Below are 24,496 nucleotides of genomic sequence, written 5' to 3'. Positions count from 1 at the left end.
ATGATAATAAACAATTCTAAGAAAGACAGGAAGACGGTGAAACAGTCACGCAAGTGCGATCGCGAACAAACGGCCTTCGAAAAATCATTTGATGGTAACTACAGGCTAAATCCTTGTTTGTCCATCTTGTTCTAACCTCAGTCGATTTGTAAATTTAAAAGTTACATGTAAATCGCAATCATTCCAGGCCGTTCACTTCTGAGGTCAATTTAGCTCGCCAGTCTAGATCTTCGAAAGGAAAATCGTCAGTTTAGCTGTATTACAGTAAAGATTCCACACAACAACAGCGAGAAAGGTAAGCGCTACATGCAATTCAGGTTTGGAGAGATTTCTTGCTACACCGAGGCGAAATTTATTGTTATTTAAATGGTCAGCAACAGAAGCATATTTTTCTCCGATAATGGTATTTTAACTTACTTGGAAAGTACAATTACGCCTTGAGCCCCAAGCGACTTATTTATTTCCTAATCATGATTATTGCGGCTGTTGTCAGCTCTGGCTCAAGCCACTGTCCACGTTCTCAGCTAACAGGTTCGCACATTTAAAAAGTAACAAATAAACTGCTTGGTGTGCTTTTATAAGTAAAGATCTTTGATCAGATCACATAGAAATTTTCTCCATCAAAGCTTTAACTGATGCAACGATCCAAGTTTTATTGAGGTCTTATAGCTCAGACACTGCAACTCTTCACAAACGTGTCAAGTTTTTTTTTTTCCCTGAAAGCGGCAAAAGTTGGACGAAGCAATTCAACAGGAAATAACTCATGATTTAAACCCGGACGAAAGCACATATCGTTGATTTGAAAAACAGTTCGCCACAATTTCAGACTTATTTGATTTAAAACCTTCCTTTTTTAAACGTTCATTTCCCTCTAGGATTTTGCTGTAATAGTTTACGTACAGACGAAGCTAGGGTTGAAGGGGTGGAAATATCAAATCATTATGCCATTTATTCTACCTATTATCGGGCAAAAAGCAGAACATGACTTTTATAAAACACTAGTATGTGAGCTGTCACAAATCTAACCATAATTTTAGAATGTTGTTTCTCTGTGTCACTGCTACCGTGCATGTCACAATAATTTTTGTTTCTTCGATTTCCAAGAAATCACCATCACGTATACATCTCTACTTGAGGGAACAAAAACACATTCTTCAAAAGGTACATGAGCTACTTTGTACTCAAAATTATCTACATTCACACATAAACTGCGTTTCGTAAATGTAAAAATCTGCAATGTTGTTTGAGGACAGTATTTTATGTTACAAATTGATAAATTTGAACTATCCTTTGAATAAGTGGAAAGTCTTAGTGTAAGATAATTAGTTTTCCCTCGATTGAGAACTCCTCCAATACATTCAGCGATTTATATTATTTTTAAACACACGGCAGAGAACGTGTACAAGTTGTATACGTGTAAGAACCGTCTCTTGGGCGAAAGAGTACTTTATCAGTTACGTACGTATCGACTGTTTTGCGCATATCTTCCTTGAACACCGCATTATTTGTCACTAATGATAAAGACCATGCAGATTATTGCAGTTCTTTGACAACCCCATCCAAAAGGAAGCTTTCATCGGTTTGTAGATACCAATCGAGCGGATCACCAGTCTCAAGATGCACCTCGTAAGCTTCAAGCCAAGTTACACCTTTGGTAATCACCTGGTATAAAGTATAATCATTCCGCCATAAGTCCGGTCTACAGTGACAGATCTGTGTGCAGCCATCTTTACTCGGCAAGGTGTGATCTTCGCCGCTTGAAACGTTCAGGGAAGAGCCATTCTTTTTCTTCAGACAATAACGGGGTACACTAACAATCATCGAAGGGCAGGAATTGGGAAAGTCTGATGGAAGAGAGACCCTAAGAGTATATTCTTTGTCATTGCTTAACGTAACCGTAACTTCGACTTTTGTAGCGTGCTGATCGGCTGGGTTAATCCATTTCACTTTTTGGCGGAAGTAAGCTTCAAGCTCTTTCCTTTGTCTTGCCAGCCTCTGCCTTTGGAAAAATGACCATGGCATAATGAGGAAGTCTTAGTTGCGAGCTAAGGTTGTTTAAAAGGCAATTGCTAATAGAATTCCCAGGTTAAATTCTCAATGACAGAAGGGGATCGAACGATATTTCATTTTTCGTAGTGAACATGCGCAGGTAGACGCTATATGTTTCAACAAGTTCAAATTCCTCAGTTGGGTAATCAATTCTGCCACCAAAATCGTGACGAAAGCTTGCAATTTCTTCAAAGAAATAGCATCAGCTGCGACCCAAATAGACTATATTTTCGTATTCTTGGTATTGGACTGAAACTAGCGCGCTTTTAAGGCTGGTCCGCTTTTAAGGCCAGAGTCTTTTCGATTCACATGCACATTAAATTAATCTCTTTTAATAATATTCACCCGTATGTCAACCTCCATTGAAAGCAAGTTCAAGTCCAAGACCGAAAAATAACAAAATGTTCTGTTGTAAATGTCTATGATAGGCATCAGTAATTTGATTCTCTTGTTGTAATACTTCATTTAACTTTTCAGCCAAATAGATGACTCTTGAGGTATGGTTTAAAATAAAATCATTACACGTAAATTGCAGTATTATCCTGCCACAATATGCATCGATAGTGAGTCTAGGGAAAACAGCAGCTAAAAGTAAATATGTTTGTCAAACAGTAAACTGTTCCGTGAAAGTAGTTCCAAGAACTGACTTGGGCTCGTATGCTTGCACGCCGGTTCCAGCAACTCAGCTTAGCAATGGCTGCTATAGTGACAAATTCTTTATTTTGCAAAGTCAGGTGTTACTGAAAATTATCGCCTTAAAGAAAATCTAGTATATTTGTGAGGTTTATTGTGCTATAAATCGAACGACAACATTCCAAATGTTTGGGTACTGTGTTCTTTGACCTATTAGATAACGGTGCCGTAGACGAGGTATACTACAGCATCAGTTCAAGAGATGACACTTGGTTATTTATTCCCCTGAAGTTAACTTAGATCCACACTTAACTTTAAGTGTCGGAAGGAGACCGTTACTTAACTTATTTTTACGACTGAATTATGCTATAAACCTACTAACCTATTGGTATTTCTTAATATATTGTCAAGAAATCCACCTAAGTGCATGAACGGTTGTTAAAAGATGCATGTCGCAGATTTATGTCTCAAAGCTTGTAAAGTGTTGATCTTCCTTTCTTTCCGAGAAATGATGACGTTGTTACGTCAGTGGAGCTGCTGTGAAGTTTGGAATTATTCCAATTTTTTCCTCGGATTTCTTGAACGTTGTTTCCTTTGCCTACAAACAGAAAACAATTTCACCTGCTGGATAGATACAGCATTGACGGTATATGTTTTTCTTCCCAATTCTAGTTAAAAATGACATCAACTCGGAAAAAAATCTTATCTGGCTAACTTCAAGAACATTAACTATAGTCGTTCAGCTTCCTTGATTTCTAGGAAATGATCCAAGCAAGCTCAAGTGAGTTCTTTACTATCTTAAGTTTGTTATGCTGGTCAATGCATGGACCTCCTGAAGGACCGTTCGACGCTGTCATTGAATACAAGACCACTGAAGGAGTCAAGTAAATATCAAATGAAAAAATATATATGTATGTATACCGAGGAGGAATAAAATCGCATGTAGGTGACAGCTACCATGTTAGAAATAAATGTCTACAATATTAAGGTATTTCATCATTGAATTAAAAGCTGCATTACGAGTGAAGGTTGCCAATTCAGTTTCGCTACATAGTCTAAATCATCTCATTACTAGTGGCTATCCAGGTCTGATTTAGTGCTTCTAGTGTTTAAGGGGGTAAAACAAACCCAGAGTTAGTTCTGCACTGCACTATAGTTAGCACTGATGAAATGAAACTTGCTGGCTTACATCTCGACCAAGTATTGACTCAAGGGTTGCCCAGTACGAAGATGTGCCTCGTACGCCTCCAGCCATATTAATCCTTTCATGAACACCTGGTACAAAGTATTCTCGCCCTTCCACAAGTTTGGCCTGAAATGGCAGATACCGGTGTAGCCATCTATTGTATAGCCCAAATGATTGTCGCCGGGATATTCCTCCAGAAGGAATCCATTGCGTGCTCTCAATTTCGACGACGTTTTGACCACCAAGTGGGGACAAGAATTGGGAAAGTCAGAAGGCAGATACATTCTTAGTGTGTATTGCTTGTCGTTGGAGCATGTAACACGAACTTCGACTTTCGTTTCGTGGCCGGGATCAATCCACGTCACCCTGTTGCGGAAATAGCTTTCCAACAAACTTTTCTCCACAGCGAGCCTATTCTGTTGGGCTGCTGACCAAGGCATCAAGATAAAGACTTGTGGGAAGGTAGGGTTTCAACCTGTGTGGCTGTTTTCAAACACACTTTGAAGGAAGCCCTCAAGGAAACAAATCTTTTGTTGCTGATAACAATACTGGCACCTCTGCTATCTGCTTGTGCGCGTTTAACTCTTTTCGAAGAAACTGAAACCCCTGAAGGGAACTATTGTTACTATCACTTTCCAAGAAAACGATTTTATGACGTCACTTCTTTATCAGATCGATCAGAACATTGTTTGATAAATATAACGTAGGAGTTTTCAAAGTAAATTATGCGGATAAAGAAGTGCTACACTGAGAACGCCGGCCTTCATAACGCCGTAATTGTTGAGGTAGTAACGCATGTCACAATATCGAGATCCATTTTGCTAAAGCAATATAGATTATGAAATCAGCATGCGTTGAACAGATTTCTGTAGTAGATTTGCATACGGTGGGGAACAGGTATTCATGTGGATCAAATTTTTCTCCTTCGGATTAATTGCAATTGCAATGTTTCAAACAAACACTTTTTTTTTATGTTGCTCAGTAAGTTTCTTTTGTTGCATTTTATAATGTAAACAAGCAGCGAGCGCCAAAGGATCCAAGCTGAGCCCCGTTCGCTCGTGTTGGCTTGGCTTAGAACAAAATAAAATTAACAAGAACTCACGGTTTCTACTTATGTAGTCAGGCTAATTTCTTTTCTTACTCTACGCAGCTCTTACCCCTAAAATATGCAAAACTGAGGGGTTTATCCTCCCTGAATAGCGTTTTAATTTGGACATGTGAAGGTACATTACCAAAGATCAAACTAACATCGATAGCAGTTCACAATAACATTGGTCATTAAACTTCCTCTGTTTCTAAGAAATGACAGCCCTTCCCTTGTTTGTCTGTTTGCTTGTTTTTATTTTCATATTAAATTTAACAGGCACACTACAATATATACAAAGGACTGTCTCGAGTGAAGATAGAAAAAAGACTGGCATGTGTTACCTCTTCCTCGAGCTCTAAGAGATGAAATGAATATTACGGAAAGATAATATTTTCAAAACGAAAACACGCAATTCAAATTGGAAATGCATTCATTCCTTAGTTTTAAGTTCCACTAAGCTAGAAACTAAAGTTAAAAAATAGTTACTTTAAAAATGCAGCAATGAAATCTCGCACCGTTTACAAAAAATCCTTTGAGATGGGGACAAACCAAGGAAACGTTATATCAAAAAACTAAAATACTTTAAGACTCTTTATAAACTAGAAAAAGCCAAAATTGAATTCCGTTCAAAGTGTATTAATCAAGCTCTAAATTTCCGGGTTTGGCTTTATTACTTGCGCATCTCACCCAAATATTGACTCAAGGGTTGCCCAGTGCGAAGATGTGCCTCATAAGCCTCCAACCATATTAATCCTTTCATGATCACTTGGTACAATGTGTTATCATCACGCCACAAGTTTGGCCTGAAGTGGCAGATACCCGTGTAGCCGTCCCTAGTCCTGCCTGTATGGTTGTCGCCTGGATAATTCTCTAGATACCATCCATTATGTGCCCTCAACCTTGATGATGTCTTCACGACCATGTCAGGACAAGAATTGGGAAAGTCGGCAGGAAGGTACACCCTTAGAGTGTATGGCTTGTCACTGGAGCTTGTTACTTGAACTTCGACTTTCGTTTGGTCTCCGGGATCAATCCATGTAATTCTGTTACCGAAGTATCCTTCCAGGAGTCCTTTCTCAAACCCGAGCCTTTTCTGCTGTGTGACTGACCAAGGCATACTGTTGAGGCTGATTTGTGACAGGTTGAAACAGGTACAATGTTAATTTGGCGAGTCACGATTGAAAGAGTAATAGCGTCAAAATGACAGCTATGACAACTGCTCTAAAACTGCTCTTTCTGCTTTCCTTTTGTTTGGGCGTAGCAACTAGAATAAGAGACGGAGGGAGTGGTGAGTTGTAGTGGTGGGAGGGGGCGTCTTCAGAAAATGATGGGCAAAAAGAAAGAAAAGACGTGGGAGTGGGCAAATGTAATTGTGGTTGAATGAACTAAAGAACGCAGAAATATCCATATGATAATAGGTAAATGTAAACTGTAAAAAAAAAATGATTTTTTAACCCTTAAAAAAAGTGATCAAAACTATTGTAATCACCAATGTCGCTATCATATTCCCTTTACGTCCCCTATAGGTTGAACAATCATGCTCAGTATGTGATATACGTAACCAACCTTTTTGGGAAAAAAGCGAAAAAAAAAGCCTTTCATAATTCTAACAAGCAGGCTGATGTCACCAATTTGTGATTATGCCAAGAAACCGAAGAAAACATTTTGATTTTCCCTTTAAAATAAAGCATTTTAACTACATTATCTTCAAAGCAAAACTATCTTCACCTGTGAAGTCTTCCGTCGGTGTTCTATGAAACCGTTTTAAGGTGCGTTTTAAAGATGCTATATTGCATTCGTCGTCAAGCATACAACCTATTTAAGTACTGTGTAATGTAGCACTGAATGTAGTGTTGTCACAGTTATAAACTGGTTAAAATATATCGCAGGTTTTCGCTTTTTCAAGTACCCATTTTCCCATAATTTTAACATGTCAGTTTTATAAAATATTATAAATTAAATTTTTTCACCTTGCATAGAAACGTATGAATAGAATAAACTGAGCCCACGAATAAATTAAGCATGCAAACTTTTCCGGGAAAGACCGGTAGAACAGATGATCACATCACGTGCATGGTTAATTCTAGGAAATGTTGTTTACAACAAAGTGCACGAAAGCTGATAGAGAATTGTATCTTGAAATATTTGGCTTTTGCAGTAAAGCTAGTTCTTTCTTTGTAATCCTTCAGCTCAGTTCTTCGTTGTTGTTGCAAAGATGAGCGTGACAGTTACAGTCCATAGCGGCGAACTGAAGCAAATCAAACGATTAATCAAAAGCGCGACGAAGAAAAACGCCGAAAACGGCCAGCTTTATGGTCTCTGGACGCACTCTAATCAGCCAGTCATTCAGTATGTTATTGGAGATCCTAAAGGCGACGAAGACGTTACAAAATTCCTTTGGGAAAACCATGGCTTACGACATGTAGGAAACTGGAGCACCAAAGAACTTGAAGGTAAGGAAACCGAAGTAATATATCCCGACTGCTCGCATAAGTCACACACTTCCGCGATTCGTAATGTGTGTCCACATTTTATTTGTTTTGATTAGCATTTCGGTCAATTTTGTGTCGGTTTCTAAGCTTTGCGATCAGGGAAGTAAAGCAAAAGATTCCCAAATGCAGACGAGTCAGTATTTATAATCTGTCAATGAAAGTACAAGTTAGCCAATTCGGAAGCAGACTTTGTGACTGTCGCCGTTGGCCAATTCGGAAGCAGACCTCGTGATGTCGAACATTTGTATCCGTTAAATAGTCGGTGGAATCAACAACAAGACTGTATAATCATTAAATCACACATTTTACAGGTGTTAAGGAGCATTGAAGCATTTCAGATTTATCAATTTTAGGAGTTACTGCAACAAAGAAGGGCAAGCTGGGTCAGAAGAGAAAAGCAAATCTATCAGACTTCCAGCTTGGCATTGATCGCCTTTCTGTATAATTGAAAATTTGGTTAAGCATGTGATCCAATTTTATTTTGCTTTTTGCTTTATATTTATTTATGTATTTTTTTTGTTATTTGTCATAATATTTTACAATTATTCACCGAAGTGGAGGTGAATAGTGGTGGACATTTACCGAGCCGCGAAGCGACGAGGTAAATATCCATCACTTTCACCCACACTGAGGTGAATAATTGTTTTAGTATATATCACACAAGCTGAATAATTAGCGGACCAAAACGTTATTTTATGTGTGACAAGCGGTCGGAAATTTTAAAATCTCTCGCGCCGGCTGCTCGGAGGTGAATAGTACTTGCTAACCACCTCCGAGTTAACCAATCAGAGCGCGCGAAAAGCACTATTCACTTGTGTGGTATATACTAACATGAAATATCTTAGTGTATACACGCAGTGGTGGATCTAGGGGACCCCCCTTATTTTGGGTAAAAACAGAAAAAAATCGCAGAAGGAAGAAAAGCTGGTAGGGCAAGCAACCCCCTCTCCCCCCTTTAGCAACTTTAGAATTTTAAGTTGTCATTGTCAATGTCAATGAGACAATGACTGAGTATTCGAAGTTCCAAAAACCGGGTCACATTCTAAAGATTTAATTTTGCGAATATTTGAAAAGAATACGCTCCGTCAATACTGATTAAAGACATTTTACGAGTCTTAAGTCATGTAGGTTTCCTTAAATTTCTGCTCAGGGTGTAAAACTCACCTAGGGACGAGGACTGAATTTGAAAGAGAGACCAGTCTCCCAGTAACTGTTACCAAATTTCCTTTTCGCTGTGAAAAATTATTGTATCATGGATTCTATGTGCTTTCGTGTTCTGTCATGTTGGTAGTATTACTACTTAAAGTATGATTGGCAAGTCCAGCATTTTCTGTACTGAAATCTATTTCTGACGCCTCCTCGTCTTCCACCCTAACACCCAGAGTTCTTCTGTCCTCCCAGACTCCACCATCAAGACTGCTGGTTCCATTGGCATAACACAGTTGCTAAATCTGCTCTGGTAAAGTAATGACTTATTTTTCTTGTTCTTCTTATAATTTCAGATGATGGCGCCATAAATGGCACTTTACCACCCTCCTTCGTAAACATGACAGTTGAATTGCTGGAAGGTGGGAAGATTATGGATGTGAAGCTCGGTGTTATTGAGAAAGAATCGAAACTGAACGGAGCACTTGGTAATGCATTAACGATAAACGCATTTAATACAAATCAAATTAAAAGGTAAACATATCGGTTGATCTGAACCTCTTTAAAACCTCTATTTTCATTCACTCTTGTTAATCTGCGCCTTAATTGCTCTTTAAGGGCTAGGAACATTATTTGTGTTCTTTATCTATTGTTCCATTTGACCAATTATAAAGAGCTTTGCAAATGCTGCGTGTCGCCCCTCACACATTATTCAGTTTGATCGGCTAGTCAGAACAAAACCCGACAAACGAAGATTTAAGAGTTTAAATGCTTTAGGTCTTAAAAGACCTAAATTATCAAACAAAAGTAACAAAAAAAAAAAAACAACTGAGATAACTTGACAACTACAAGATCTTCAACCACGCAACCAAAAGACATATTAAATGTCCATTAGAGACAAACTGGGTTTTTTTCGGTCTGTGCGAGGAACTGTTGCTAGTAACTTTTCAACAGAGAAATGTAATCCGTAGGTAAACAGTTGCCTTCGTTCCTTTTCCTATATTCGATAATGTTAGTCACCGAATAAAAGGTCTCCCAGATTTATAGCATAAATTAAACCTTTTGTACTCAATGTACAATTATGCAACGAAAATTACTGTTAACAGTGGTTCCACCTATCTTAATTATAAAGGGATACATGTGTGTACTATGATATTCTTCAACAGAGCAATTGCAATTTCAATTGTCACATCCATCTTTTCTTCAACAGAGACGCTGGAGGGACAAAGCGCTTTCCGTTTAAAAAGTCCGTTTTTTGAGCAAGGGGATCAGAAACTTCAGAAACGATACTATGCTCTTCCAGACGATGGCCTCTTAGATGTGAGAGATCTTTCACCAAAACCGTCACACCGCGAAGCAGAGACGAACAAAGACCAGTGGTACTCAACCGAAGAAGGCATGCAGCTTTTCGGGAAGATCCATGGTGCTCTACAGGAACATTTTGAAGTCAGACCCAGCAGGGATACAACAACTCATGACCTTTGCTTGTTCCTTAAATCCACAGGACAAGAGTTTGCTGTCAATTTTCCATATAATTTTCCCCATGACTCAGCGATCCTTATCAGACGTGACAATCGAAAGGAAGCAATACGTTTGACGGAAGCAAGCAGCGAGGGAGGAAACACAGAGGGTTCCAAGGATAAAAAGGCACCTAACTCTGCAAAGGATGAAGAGAATGCCCAAGATACAGATGAAGAAGGTAATCTTGACCCTGCGAAGATATCACAGTCTCCTCCTACGTCTGCACAGGATGAAGAGAAGGACAAAGGTGCAGAGGCAAGCGGGAGTCTCGATCCCGAGGAGATACCACAGTTATTATATCAAGGAATTTATCGCCTGGTGTTTGGAACACATGTTTAAGCCGCTTGGAAAATCCCACTTCAGTTGAACTAGGACTAACACATGTAATAGCTTTTGGAGATATAAATTGGAAAGCATCCTACTAAAACCAGAGGTGACGAACGGTCCTTCAGAAACTCTCGAATTTTACGATCCTCGCAGTCTCGCCTTTTTCTTTTCTTTTCTTTTCTTTTCTTTTTTTTGGCGGTTATGTGCGTCTCACAATGTCGAATTTTTCACGAAGCTGTCTCTTGTTCGACTTTTTGTTTTTGTTTTTGTTTTTGAAGACTGAGGAAGTTTGGTAGTCTCCTGATGTATTAAAACTTCCAAACTTCCGCCGAGAACAGCTTAATCCTAAATTCTCCAAAATTGTCAGAGTTCCAAAAACAAACGTACCTCCATGTCATTTTTGGGCTAGAAATTCAACTAACTTGTTTTAGGAGATCAAGAAGTAGTGTTATAGTCGAATTCTCAGTTCCAGACGGTCTCGGTCTAGCAATTTAAAAAGTCAAAATGTCTTGGGCTCGCTAAGAAAAACGTTAGTCTCGCCTTCTCGCAAAGTTTCGCACTTTCGTCACCCCTACAACGTGGATTGCAAAAAAATTTAAGTCACTTTTTAACAAAGTGAGTGTGTAGGAATTAGCGAGGAACTATTACAATTCAAGAATTAAAAAACACTAAACTAGTGCCTTGCAATGCTGGCAAGAATAAAATGAAAAATGTAAAGGTATCATTCATATGGTATGTCAGACAAACATCCAGTGTAATATATTATGTTTGATGCAGACTAAATGCACATCAGGCTAGGGATTTCAACACAATTTGAAGTCTTAGCTTACATCTGACACTCCTGTCAAGATAATTCAGTTCAAAGGCAATAAAACGTAGAAAGGGTGTATGACTTAGGCTTGTCTAATTGTCTTGTTACTTACTTTATTTACTAATTACTTACTCAGTTAGCTTTGTATATAGTAACTGCAATCTTGGTCAATTTAAGATCTCATTTCCCTATAGTTTCAAGGATAGTTAACTTTTTGTGTTAAATTCATGTACGTTTGGGTGATGGAGCATATAAACTCCCACGCAGGGTGAGTGAGGCAACTGGCCGTTTTGAGAGTACTAGAAACTGCCTCTTTCAACTCCACCGAGATTTTCTTTGGGGCTCATTGTGTTTGGACTTTCGACTTTTTTTTTTTTTGCATATTCCAGGGAGTAGTATAGAAAACTATGTTTTGATCACAACACCCAAAACAATCGTGTCATGTGTTGAGGTTTTTTTAGAAGGTCTATGCCGGGTACTTAGGCTATTTGTACGGTAAACTCGGATCCCCACTTAAAAGCAAAACGCAGTTAAAAGAGGGTAGGAATAACCATCAAGAAGACTCGGCCGACCATACAAAAGTAAAAAATCCAAAGGTAAAATTTCCAGGGAAGTCCCTTCAGGGGGCTTACAAAGCATCTCTTCTATCAATAGGAGCCCTGAAGCTATTACCTACATGTAACATAAAATACACAATAATAGGATACATACAAAAATAAAAGCGTGAACATAGGAAAGTACATTACAACAAATATTAAAAGGCTATAACTACCATAGTAACATCTTCAAGTTTATGTACATGTACAGGCCTTGAAGCAGTGATATCGTCCTTCTGGTTCATGACACAGCCTTACAGTATTATGGCGTTTAGCAAGCATGCAAGACTTGATTCCACTTCATCCACTTGTCAAAAATGAATAAGACATGGGACACGAAAAACATTTTAAAAGCTAATTAGAGAACCAGATTTTCTTTTAGGTCCCCTCGGGTAAATTTTTGTAACATCCCACAAGCCATTGCGACCCTTTGAGTAAGCTCCCATAAGTACTTGCGAGCCATTGGCTTGGCGCGAATTTCGACCGGCGATGTTGAATGTATTCAATGGTTGTGCTTTTCCGTGCAGTTGTCTTTTCGGAATTTGTCCGAAGATGCCTCAACGATCCACAAGTATTTACTTTCGTAGAGTAAGATTGCAGCTTTTTTTTCTATTTGAAGCGAATTACATCGAAGTTGAAGTGAGCTGAAAGTGTCTATCTCGACGTGTGAAATATCAAGCTTTGATTGTAAACTTAGACGTCCATGGAGCCGTTTATATGTCTCTACAACAAAGCCCGGACGACAGCAGCACGGTCTTCTTTAACAGGTAGTCATTGTTCGCTTATTGTTTGTAATTATTCAAATATTTATTTTACAATAACTGTCCAATGGCTCTACCATATGTGTATCCTGAGTGAGTACCTATCTAAACTTTACATCATGTTTATTGTTGTCAGCTTTGGATATCAGCGACAGATTGCATCGAAACAGTAGGTCTTTAAAGAGAAAATCACGTAAATCGCTCAAGATAACTTATATATTCATGTTAAATTCACTGTTAGGTGAAAAACAAGTGGTATTAGTCAAAGTTTAACGCAGCACTGACTCGATAGAGGGAAGCTGTTTATGTAATAGTGGAAAATGTAAAAATGTAAATCTTATCTATGGTGGTCATGCACTTAGCTATACAGGAACTAAGCTTAGCTAGTTTACAGGCATGCCACTGAAACAAAGGATAATATATATACGCCAGTTAAGAAGATAAGGCAAGAACCAAGGCACGACCGGCTCGTGTAAGGCTTTTAATCAAACTGGGATAAAACTAACAGCCGAGTAACAGTAACAATATGGCGGACGCCACGCTACGAACAACAGATAAAAACGCATGCTGAGTCCTAGTACCGCTGACCGGTACTGGCGATAATAATATTTCAAAGAAACGTTACATAGCTAACAATAGTCTCGCAAAGCGTGCATTTGGCTACTGCTTAACAGTTTATGCTTAATGCAATCAGAACGTAAGGATTTATCAAACAATGTTAGTTTGACAAAAGTAGCATTCATTATTAGGTAATTAAATTTCTAACATGATGTTTCTCGCGTAGTTTAGAGGGTAGACTGTGTACAACAGTGGAATGATCCAGTTGTGCGTATGATGTTGAGATTGAAACCAATGTTCTTCGAACTGAACATGCACAAGTTATTCACATACATGTGTATGAATCTGTTTTAGCTCTTCTTGTGTCTAATAAATGGAGCCTACTGGTTATTATCTATAACAATTTTTGAACTCAAACTACCATGCGGCATACCAGGAAAAGCAAAGCTCCTAACACAATTGTGCATATGTATAGAGGTCCTCCATCCTAGATTTTTGCGATTAATATAGATGCCATTTGATGAATAATCAATTGTTTGAAAATGACAAAGTTAAACATTTAGCATTTCTGAAGTTCTAAGCACAGTGGCAAATTATTTAAGACCATATCTCACTCGCTATGTGCTTGCTGCTACCCCAATTCAGATGTTGCTCAGTGGTCCCTGTATATGACATTCTAAATATCTTTCATGCTGCTTACAAGATGACTTTGTCACTATCTGTAAACCTAAATGTTTTGATTGAAAAATATTCTAGAAGTTGGTTTTCGGTACAATCAGTTACTTTATTTGCTACCTTCTATAAAAGTGTGTTCATAGTTGTATCAAAGGTAGTGTGAGTGTACCGTATCTAGTTCAAGTCATTGGTAAGGACTAATACATGTATATTTTGTTACTGATGTGTCTAGGAGATTATTAATAAAAACTGGTTAGCTTGCATTTATGACACTTTACAACATTATGATCAACTATCTGGATCTTTATGTTACACATCAGACAACTATTGTGTGAAGATGACTTATAATTAGTACATACTATTTGGCATGACTGAGGCAACAACAACTTTACCAGACGATTCTAGGTGTCCTGGTTCAATACTAATTGTGATCACATCCACTTGCTTTACAGAACTGGTTCTGTTACTAATTAGCAACACGTGGTGTTATTCAAGCTATTGTTTTGATAAGTTGTGTACGCCTCCTCAAATGCTCTTTGTCTACCTATGTTTTCTTGGACATTATCAATATTTACTGGTATTCTCTTATCTTGCATTTCTATGAGGCTTGGATGCTTTTCTTCTATTACTTCAGCTTTTGTAAGCAAAGTTTACACTTGGAATTCAAAGTAAGAGCTTCCAGTGCTAGTGCTCTCATGTCAATAATTTTGTGGATAAAGCCACAAATTTGGATGTTCATCGGTTTCCCTGTAAATGAAGATTTTGGGGAAAATTAAAAATAGAATTGATTAAGAATATAATATCAAAGGAATGCTAGTGATAATGAAATGTGATTTGATGTGATGTACGATGCACTACTGAACACTGTAATGAATACTGACTCAACTCAATCACTGGATGGTAGGCATTCGAGGAAGCGAGAAAATTAAATATCAAGAAATTTGTTGATTTTGGCTGCTGAGATTGATTACTACATGTATAAACCACTGAGCACCATGAGTAGCAAAACATGCTTAAATTGTTCACAAAAGCAGTGCTCACTGGCATGTCATTTGGGTCATATATTTACATCAGTAAGTTATTAGACTTTGTAGTGTACAATATCCCCAGGACATCTTCAAGTGTTGTACTCTCTTGAGCAAAAAAATGTGTAATAAGATTTTTATCGTTGAGCAACCCTTTTTTACCATTTTTACCAACATAATTTTCAAGTGAGAGTCAGTGAAATTGCTGATACAAGTTAACAGAAGAACAGTATTGCAGGGATTTGAAGTAGTGTCAGTCTTGCTCGTGGTGAAGAGCAATGCTTCATTTCCCTAGAATTTTCACTTGCAACTTCTTTGCTTTGTAAAAGAAGTTTGTCTAACCATTGCAGTTCTGATTTGCATGTACCTATAGCACTGTAATGCACTTGCTTACATTCTGGCCACTGTACCAAGGAATATTCCACGATATGCTAATTCTTCTGAGTTTTTATCTCTACATAATTTATTATCAACAGTCTATTACTGAGACTATGTTGACATCAACTGACTTTTTACAAGAAAAAACAAGTGCCAGAATATACTTACTTTATTCATTTTCATCACCTAGTATATTTTTATGACTCAACATTTTTGCTATTTGCATTTATTGTTGCTCATAAATGATTATCCCATACTACATAGTTAACATTTTCATATTGTGAATTTCTTTGTTGTATCGAATAATGTATTATTCTGGATTAAAACCAATCCCATCATTTTTATAGAAATTACTATTACCCATCAACCAATCAGCAGCCTGCACTACCTCCTAAGGGTTGATATTTAATGACAGTACAAAACTCTTATATTGCAAGTATTGCTGTTTACACGAGCCTTACATGGTAGCCATGGCAACATCTGGCAGTATTAGAATAGAAATTCAGCAAGAACACTAACAATTTGTTATCCTGTATCTTAAACTGTCTTGCTTTAGCTTTTGAAATGCAATTCTTGGTGCTAACAATCTCCATTCATATTCATTTATTAATCAAAGAGAGCTGGTTTTGTGGAAAATTACTATGCCATTAACAACAGCACATGAGTTTATACTTTACTACATGTCTAGGGCATGTTTTACAAACCTATTCATTAACATCAACACTTGTTTTACCACAAAGGTGTTCACCAATACCAGGAATTCACTCTCTCTTGACAATGACAGCAACTACAAGTATACTGAGTGCCAGGGCCATGGGCAATCATCAATCAACTCAAAATATGGGTTTTTGGCTTTGCTCTGTGGACCTTCATTTATGCATGTTTTGCCTTTTGATCAGTGGCCATATTCTTGCACTTTTTAAGTCCTTTGGTATAGATTTATGTTTTGCCTTTGTGGTCATATTTAACACTTGGTCAGTGTAAAAGGCAGACTGCGGACTGCAGACCAGGGGTAAAATGCAAAATGCAGACCGGGCAAAATGCAGACTGCAGACTACAGACTTTTTAATGATATTTTGTGTTATTTCCATTATAGAGTGCTAACCGTAAACAGGATTATTTAGGCTAATCGTAGTGAAAGTCTGCACTTAGGTTAGCCTGTATATCATTCTGGTTAGATTGAATATCACTCCGCTTAGCCTGAAGATCATTCAGGTTAGCCTATTAATAATGCCCTGGTTAGCCTGTTTACGGTTCGCTATCAATGATGTAAACGGTAACATCATTCAGTTAAAAAGTCTACAGTCTACAGTCTGCAATCTGCAGTTTACCCTCAGTCTACAGTCTGCTGTCAACATTCTGCATTTTACACCGACCAATTTAACACTGAATAACAATCAGTGCTGCATACTCCTCTAGAAGGGGCAATATTACTTCGGCTTACTTGTTGGAGGACTGGGATTTGACACTAAAGCATGTTTCTCTGATTAATTATATGACACTGTAAATATATTTTAATATATTTCACAAAACAATTGCTGCATTGGTTAATGAATGAAACAGGAAGATTTTCTTTCTCATTTTTCTGTTTCACTGAGTTTAAAAGTCTTCTCAGTGACACACTGGATAGTTCTCTATCTTTCACTATCACAAATAAGTGATATATTATTGTCACATTCCACAATTAGCAACAGACACAGCTTTGTCAGCTTTCAAGCACGTGTCGGTGTCCAGCGAGCAATTTTGCTTCGCATGTACAGCATGATAACAACCACGGTTGTACTATTGCTCTGTGTTAATCACTACTAGCTGGGATTTATCTACAATTTATTGTAGTCACCTGAAGGGATTTTCGTTTCCCAGAGGAAATACTTTTGTGTCTCTAAAGACACATTTGTTCTCCGAAGGGAATTCACGTTTCCTAAAGGCTAGATTTTTTCTGGTTTGTGTCTCGCAGGACATTCTATTTTGATCTACATGTACGAAGGGAATCAATAGTTTCCCGAGGGAAAATTTCGTAAGCTCGAGAAAGGTCTATAAATTGCCAGATCCTGTACGATCCTGTACATGGAGCATTTCGCAATGCTAAGCTGGACAAATCAATCGGCTATGATGGCCTTTTTACACGTATCAGCGATTCAGGGAACGTTTTCCTGAAAAAAGTTCTATCTGCGCCTTCAGGAAGCGCAAAATCTTTTTACGAAGAATCAAAGTGCACATTGCCTGAATGCTGTGTCTGATTACTGGTCCGAAATAGAATAAACACATAAATACAGAGCGGTACTCTTATCTGAAAACTCGAGCTCCCAACCAGAACATTCTCGACACGTTGTGCGTGAGTAGTTGATAAAAACTCGATCATTGGAGAGAGCAGGATTTAGCTTCGCTCTTCGCTCGGTTGCGTACAAGTTCGAAACGAGAACAGCAGACGCTCGATTATAGCGTTCGCGTAAAACCGAGAGAAAATGGACATTATAAGGTCGACTATTTTGTAACTATGAAAATCGGACCGACTTCCGTTCGACTTCCAGTTACAGAAGCGAATAGTTCCGAGGACAATCCGAAAATTGGATACTCTACATACTCACACAGATGATAACATAGTGGCTAGTATTGCCTAGCAACAGTAGCCACAAAAATCCCAACTGGCAGGAGCCCCCCCCCCCCCTCCCCCTGGGAGGAGTACTCCCAGAAAAATTTGGGGGTGGAGTGCGGCCCGCTTGCCAAAACCCTTACCCTTTTTATGACCAAATCTACCGGATTCTCCCTACCCTATCTATGGCCAGACCAAAAATTCGATACCCTATTTATGACCGTTGCGGCTGACGCAGTTGCCCTAAACATAAATTTTGAAGAGCTTTTGTTTATGGTCTTATCGATAATGATGAAAAAGTAGCCTCTTCTCAAAAACATATCCAATTTAAGACTAAAGTACAAAAACCATATAATTTGGTTTTATCAACTGGGTCGATAATGTGAATTGGCCACCGTAAAGAGATTCGAAAGTTGACGTTTTGAGCGTTAGCCCTTCGTCAGATTCGCTCCGACGAAGGGCTAACGTTCGAAACGTCAGCTTTCGAATCTCTTTACTTTGGCCAATTCACATTATCAACCTAGTTGATAAAACCAAATTATCTTGGTATACTCCCCACCGACGCAGCACCACAGTTTCATTAGAAACTTACCCCCTCTACAGAAACCATACCCTATTTAAGACCAAAATGGCCAAATCGATACTCAATTTATGACCAAAACGGCACAAAAACCATACCCTTTGGGGCCGCACATACCTACATAGCCCATAGAAGGGAGTACGCCCCCACCACCACCCCTCCGGTCAGAAAAGGACCAGATGGCTATTTACAAAGCGTGACCGAGGATTTGAACTCAGGACTACTGAGAAACAAATTCCGCTAGTAGCAGGGTGAAGGCTTGAACCCGCCACCTCCGGATTACAACACCAGCGCCCTAAACCACTCGGACGCGCTGCCTCCTGTCGCCGTATTCAAAGAGTTGATCTCATGTGAAATCAGCGATGCGAGTAGACAGAACTCGTCGAGAATTCAGTGGGTTTGCAAGAATTGAAAACCTGAATGAAACAAGGGTTTAGCCATGAAAATTCTGTTTCTGCATGCTAGTCTGAATTCGTTAATTGTACGTAGTTTGGAGTATATAATATCGATTTAGTTCAAACAAATTCAGGTTCTCTCGCAATTTTACCTAATGTTGTCTCCCGTTGAAAGCCTACGCTTGATCAATTGGGCATCCTGTTATTGTATATATTAATGTGTACATAAAATCGGTCAGTTTATAATGTCTGGGACGAGCTGTTAAATAATTTTGCAACGTAGCTGTGAGTAAGTTATAGAAAGGGATATCTAGGGCTGGACAGCTCTGTTTCTACAAACTAAAGTAGTTTGTATTCCTAGTAAATTAGATTTATTAAAACAGTTAGGCGGTCCCAAGCACCATACTCGCGATATAGAACGTCGAAATGAATGATTATTTCCAAAATTGGTCAACCAGTGAACAAAGTTAGCGTTAGCGTCCGAATAGGCCAATTTTTGATATATTAAAATTATAACTTGGACCCGAGGCTTAGGGAAATTGAAACAAAAAAAATTGATTATTGATCGCTTAGCCTCTATATGTTTTGTTTTGTCTTATTCTCCTAAACCTCGGAGCGAAGTTAGAATTTTAATACATTTAAAGTAGACTATTGCCATTCTTACTGACGGCATATATAATAAGCTCATCAAGCGGGAAAATGACTCCAACACGATCGAGTGTGCGCACCGCATGGATGATGTAATACAACGTTTCTTCAAACAGGGTCATTCGAATTGATTTTTGGCAAGTTTATCGGAGTTTCAGTACTAAGCAACTAGTAGTCTGCGATCAGGCGTTCTTGACAAAAGAAGCCCTGATCGCAAGTGAGCAAGCAACTAGTATGTTTTTGTGGTCTTACGGCTCCTGTCATCCTGTCACCTCATGCATGTACGTAGTTCGATGCTGTCGGACCAGCTGACACAATCATAAGTTCATGTTACATTATAACCTGGGTAATAGAAAGCGCTCGCTGTCCCACCTGCCCATCATTATAAATTTTCAAAAAAATTTCGCTCTGCGAAGGTTAATCGCCGTAACCCAGGTTTTCCAACAACTGTCAATGGTCCGAATGTTGGCTTTGGAAGGGAGTGATGCGTTCGAGACCATGCATTACTTTTTTATAAAGCAAATCGAGTAACTCACAGATACATGCAGTAACTAACGTGCAGAAGTAAAAAAAAACTACTTTGCTTTTATTCAGTCGAATCTCACGCATCTATAGGGCACACACTATTCTCTGGTTTTTTGTTGTTGTTTTTGTTGTTGTTTTGTTGTTTTGTTTGTTTGTTTGTTTGCTGGCTCTACGAGAGAGAATGACAACGACAATGGAAAAAGGGCGATCCCTACAATGCCTAGGACAATGTTGTCTTAACAGAAATGTTCAGAGATTAAGTTTGTCGAGATCGTAAGCAAAAGTATTAACGGCAGGGAATTTGAAAAAGACCGAACGCAAAGGGGCGGCCCGCGTCGAGGCCGCTGTCGCGCTCCGCGCTTGCTCTCGCGCTCGCGCCTCGAGCGCTTGAAAAAATATCACGTCGGAGAAAAAGGGTATGTGCAAAAACTACCTTTATCTTAAAGCAAAATGATTTCTCACTTGCCCTAGCTGCTAAAGAAGAGCGTAAGAAGCACAAGAAATCGTTGCTTTAACTTGCTACGCGAAAATTAGTGACAGACAATTCAGTTGTTTCTACAGGAAAGTTCATTACACGTTTCAGCCCATGCAAATATAATTGCTTTAGTCGAATAGAAAACAAATACATCCACGTAGCCTAGCTTGATAAAGAAATCGTAAGAAAATTCAATATTCATTTGATTACTTGGAATAAGTTTGATAGGTAGCGACCGTGAACTGGGAGAAGCCCAAAAGTGTATTTGCTTTTCTGCCAATTGTCATAATCTTGTTTCCATGAAGGTTAAACTCTTCTTTTCTGTTGCAAGGTTTATGGCAATACGAACACGATGCATAAAGGAAAAACAAATAAATGGATTCACTATACAATGACACAACGAAAAAAGAAATACAAGTTTACTAACTATTGTAAAACCTAAACTGCAACGTGGAATTGAACTGGGAAAGAAAAGAAAAAGAAACTGAAAGGCAATAAGAGGTAGCCAACACAATGCAAATGCCAAAACGATCACCACAGACATCTTCAGCAGATTTTTGTTATTTTTCTTGTGTCGCTGATTGGCAATAGAGGTACGAAAAGGCATCATATTGTCTTGTCTCAATTTCAGCAAGGTTATAGTTTGTAGTATAGATACTGTTACTAGTGGCACAATCAGTACAACAAACAGTAGCGCAGTGTAGTATCGGGTATGTGTTGACTCATGATTGAAGGCCGGCTCCCAGTTTGTGAAACAAAAAGTTTCGCCATTGATTGCGTCCAAACGGAAAGTGTAGAAATACGGAGAATGAATTGCCATTGCTACAATCCAAGTGGAAAGGATGAGAAGCCGTCGCTTTTTGACAGTGATTTGATTATATTCTGTTGGAAATACAAGTGCGACCAGCCTGTCTGCGGCAACCAAAATCAAGGACAGTGTGGACACAGCAATGGCAGCGTCAACAGTGAAGGTACAAATCTTACAGAGGACATGCCCAATCCATCGATGGACCAGAAAAGCCGTGGAGCCTGTGATTTGAACCACAATCTCTCGAGTTAAGTGAACTATGGAGTACAAGAGATCCGAAACAGCTTCGTTGGTTATTATCAGGTTAATCGTGGTTTTCGATTTTAGACAGGCGAAAATAAGCAGAGAATTTCCCACCAGGGAAGCAATCAAAAGAATGCTGTATATAGTAGCGGAGCTTATCACTTCAGCGACAGGATCAATTGGCAGTATACACGTGCGATTTTCGTTCGCTATGGGAGAGACGTCTGAGTTGTTGTTTTCGAGCATGATCGTTAAATCGAATCGATTTGATTTGCGAAACTCAAGTGAAGATGCTGCTCAGATTATCACGGTCGCTCAGTTGTTTTGATTCTTATTAAAAGTAGTTGAGCTGAATACAGGCAAAACTAGATGACACGATTCTAGGCTCTGGTATAATGTAGTAACTCTTTACTATGGAAGACTAAGCCACTGTTGAGGTGCATTACAGTGGAAGGGAACAAATAAAATGTCGAAAGCTAAAAGCCTTCTATTGACGAGTCTGACAAATTCTATTAAAGAAGTTCCTTTGTTTCCGTTCTTGAAACAAAACTGTAATTAAAAAGTGCAGATAAATGAACAACTGGACGTGACGATCTCGCGACCACCAGTTTACATATTTGCCAAGTTTAGCGGGACAATACCGAAGAAGAACTTCAATTGCCACCTAGATTTAGCCAATGCCTTCAACGTCCTGTGCGAGATCCGTAATCGGTATGTTTTGCATGCATTTACCGTAAGATTAATTTGAGAAACCAAATGAACTGTAATGATAAATATACAAACAAGAACACACGATCAACTTTTTTTATTCAGGTTATTCTGTTCCTTGTAAAGATGCATGAACGACTGCTATAGTTTCTCTCCCTACTGCCACTCCCCTTCCGCCGCAAACAAACGTAAACACTCTGAAGTCTCTATATTCTACTGAATTGATCAAATGACTGAAAGCCTCATCATGGTAAGAAAGGGAGAATGGCTGTGAGGCGTGACAATGTTTTTTGCCGATTTTTTTTGGTTGGATTTTTTGGCCTTGATCGTGCACAAAATACCACTGTTTTTTACTTCTGATTGAGGCAGTAAACAGTACAAACGTTAACTTATCGGTTTCATAATTAATGCACTGTGTGTTGAGCGCGAAACAAAAGGTTGTGCACAGTTGTGGGCCTTCCGACTTTCTCATTTTGTTTGTCGGGCTTCATAACCATCCCCCTGTATTTACTTTGACCTGAATTCCTTATCGAAAGTTCCATTTTTATTTTTGGTTAGGCAGGTTCATTCACTTCAGAATGCTGGTGCAATCTGCATAATAAAGATCGTCAACTATTTTTAATGACAGGCCCATGAATGCCGTGTTTGTGCTTTGTGGCTCACTTCATCAGCCAACCCATGAAAGATCGTATGGCCTGTAGTCAAGGTTCTTTTGCTAGTTCTATCCTACAAACCCTGGGTGGAGACTTCTGAATTGCTTGATCTCTCAACGCCTGCGGCTATTATCAAGCGCCTTTTATCTCATGCCTGAGGCTGGGGATGAGCAGGAGGCTAGAAGCCCGCAAAGGTGTTGTTGAATCAAAGTAAAGAATATCCTCACATCTAAATTTGAATCTAACCACATTTGATATCTGGGGACGTTTATTATATTTGCATTCATTGCCAACGGTAACAACGGCTAAATACAAATTTCTACAGAATTCATTTTTCGTAGCCTTTCGTGATTGTACCACTGCTTATGCTGTTTCAATTGGAAAGGCTGGAGAACAATCACAAACGACTCAATTAAAGAAATAATCATAACTTTTCTTTTTTCTTTTTGCTGCGTGTTTATTCACCTTTCACATGTTGTCTTGAGCTCATCCCTAGATTAGACTTGGTTATGCGCATGCAGATTTAGAAGGGGCTTTGCTCCAGCTAAACACACCTTGAATTTGTTTCCACGTAGCTAGCTGACAGACCTAAGAATGGAGAAACAATTAACACTGAGAAAAAGACAATTAGGCCTTTTAACTCAGCCATATGGCCACATTAGCCCATAAGCTGTGAATCAAACTGAATTAACTCATTAGCATACTACTGCCACAATTTCCTCACAAATTCTACTGAAACCATCTTTGCTCGTAGATTCGGGTTGGAAATGAACTAATCCTTTAGCGGTCTTAACCACAAACTGAATCTAAAAATGAATATGCATATTTCACCCTGCGTGTCTTGTCATTTCTGCCACTCGCCTTTTTGCAGACTACAAGTTTTGTAGAACTGTGAAACGACAAAATCATCTCTCTTCATTCTTGCGTCGCCAGACAACGGAACGAGTCAAGAAGGAGGCTAAAAAGCTGCAAGAGATATCTGTAGTGATCGTTTTGGAATTTTATTGTGCTCATTTCCCAAGTTTTATCGGCATTCAGCTTCCAGTTATTTTTTCCAAGCTCTACTCCACAATAAAATATAGATTTCGCAATATTTTGTCATTGCCACTCTCTTTTGGTTTTGTAATTGCATGGTGAATCCATGCATTTGACTCAAGTTTATAAGTCCGATTTGTATTGTTGTAAAGCCTATTACTGTAATAACACAGAGGAACAGCTCTACCTTTATAGAAACAAAATTACATAAAAGAGAGATTTCCTATCCCGCAATCAATGATACCGTGGTCTCTCTTGAATATGATTGATATTTTAACACATTTTAAAAACTTGTGCTGTAAATGAAGTTGCTGGAGTCGTTCAGTACATTGTGTATGCCACAAAAAGAGGGTTTAGCAAAGTTGAATAGAAATTAATGAAGCTAGAATGAACACAGCTAGACTAGTAGGCATGGACTTCAGTGTCGGATCTAGTGGAGGGGCCTGGGTGGCCCCCCCCCCCCCCCCCCTCCTTATTCTGGGTGAAAAAAGAAGAAATGACTGAAGGAGGAAAAGCCCCCGGCTGAGAGTCTGGATCCGCCACTGGACTTACATTAATTACTGTAAATTCGTGATAGGATTTTTTTCT

At 38.8% G+C, this 24,496-nt stretch overlaps 5 protein-coding genes across 7 annotated transcripts; 1 reads left to right on the top strand and 4 right to left on the bottom strand.

The window, feature by feature from the left end:
• The first annotated feature begins 27 nt into the window (after positions 1–27).
• Positions 28–11,337, top strand: LOC110045194 (uncharacterized). 3 transcript variants are annotated; one of them, XM_089272587.1, is made up of 4 exons: positions 28–295; positions 7,145–7,408; positions 8,950–9,081; positions 9,804–11,337. In XM_089272587.1, the coding sequence occupies exons 2-4, from the start codon at positions 7,171–7,173 to the stop codon at positions 10,451–10,453; spliced, it is 1,020 nt and encodes a 339-aa protein (XP_089128713.1). In that variant the 5' UTR covers positions 28–295; positions 7,145–7,170; the 3' UTR covers positions 10,454–11,337. The 3 variants fall into 3 exon arrangements, with proteins under 3 accessions (XP_089128713.1, XP_089128714.1, XP_089128712.1); XM_089272588.1 differs by lacking the exon at positions 28–295 and adding an exon at positions 6,491–6,724; XM_089272586.1 differs by lacking the exon at positions 28–295 and having other exon boundaries at positions 6,968–7,408.
• LOC110045196 (uncharacterized) lies at positions 634–2,127 on the bottom strand. The gene has a single exon (XM_020750795.2). It carries the CDS (start codon positions 2,020–2,022, stop codon positions 1,534–1,536), a length of 489 nt encoding a protein of 162 aa, XP_020606454.2. The 5' UTR covers positions 2,023–2,127; the 3' UTR covers positions 634–1,533.
• On the bottom strand, positions 2,748–4,473 carry LOC110045208 (uncharacterized). Its single transcript, XM_020750808.2, has 2 exons — positions 3,872–4,473; positions 2,748–3,280 (listed from the first exon to the last, which is right to left on the bottom strand). Exons 1-2 carry the CDS (start codon positions 4,306–4,308, stop codon positions 3,235–3,237), a joined length of 483 nt encoding a protein of 160 aa, XP_020606467.1. The 5' UTR covers positions 4,309–4,473; the 3' UTR covers positions 2,748–3,234.
• Positions 5,186–6,233, bottom strand: LOC149103646 (uncharacterized). The gene has a single exon (XM_089272589.1). The coding sequence runs from the start codon at positions 6,070–6,072 to the stop codon at positions 5,626–5,628; it is 447 nt and encodes a 148-aa protein (XP_089128715.1). The 5' UTR covers positions 6,073–6,233; the 3' UTR covers positions 5,186–5,625.
• A 9,407-nt stretch (positions 11,338–20,744) lies between the features above and the next one.
• LOC110045128 (QRFP-like peptide receptor) lies at positions 20,745–21,904 on the bottom strand. Its single transcript, XM_089274137.1, has one exon. It carries the CDS (start codon positions 21,756–21,758, stop codon positions 20,745–20,747), a length of 1,014 nt encoding a protein of 337 aa, XP_089130263.1. The 5' UTR covers positions 21,759–21,904.
• Positions 21,905–24,496: the final 2,592 nt, after the last annotated feature.

This window comes from Orbicella faveolata, unplaced genomic scaffold (assembly GCF_042242905.1).
Source record: "Orbicella faveolata isolate gen_17 unplaced genomic scaffold, um_ofav_v1 contig_35, whole genome shotgun sequence".
NCBI lineage: Eukaryota > Metazoa > Cnidaria > Anthozoa > Scleractinia > Merulinidae > Orbicella > Orbicella faveolata.
Note: the sequence above shows the minus strand (reverse complement) of the source record. Positions and strands in the feature narration are given on the sequence as shown.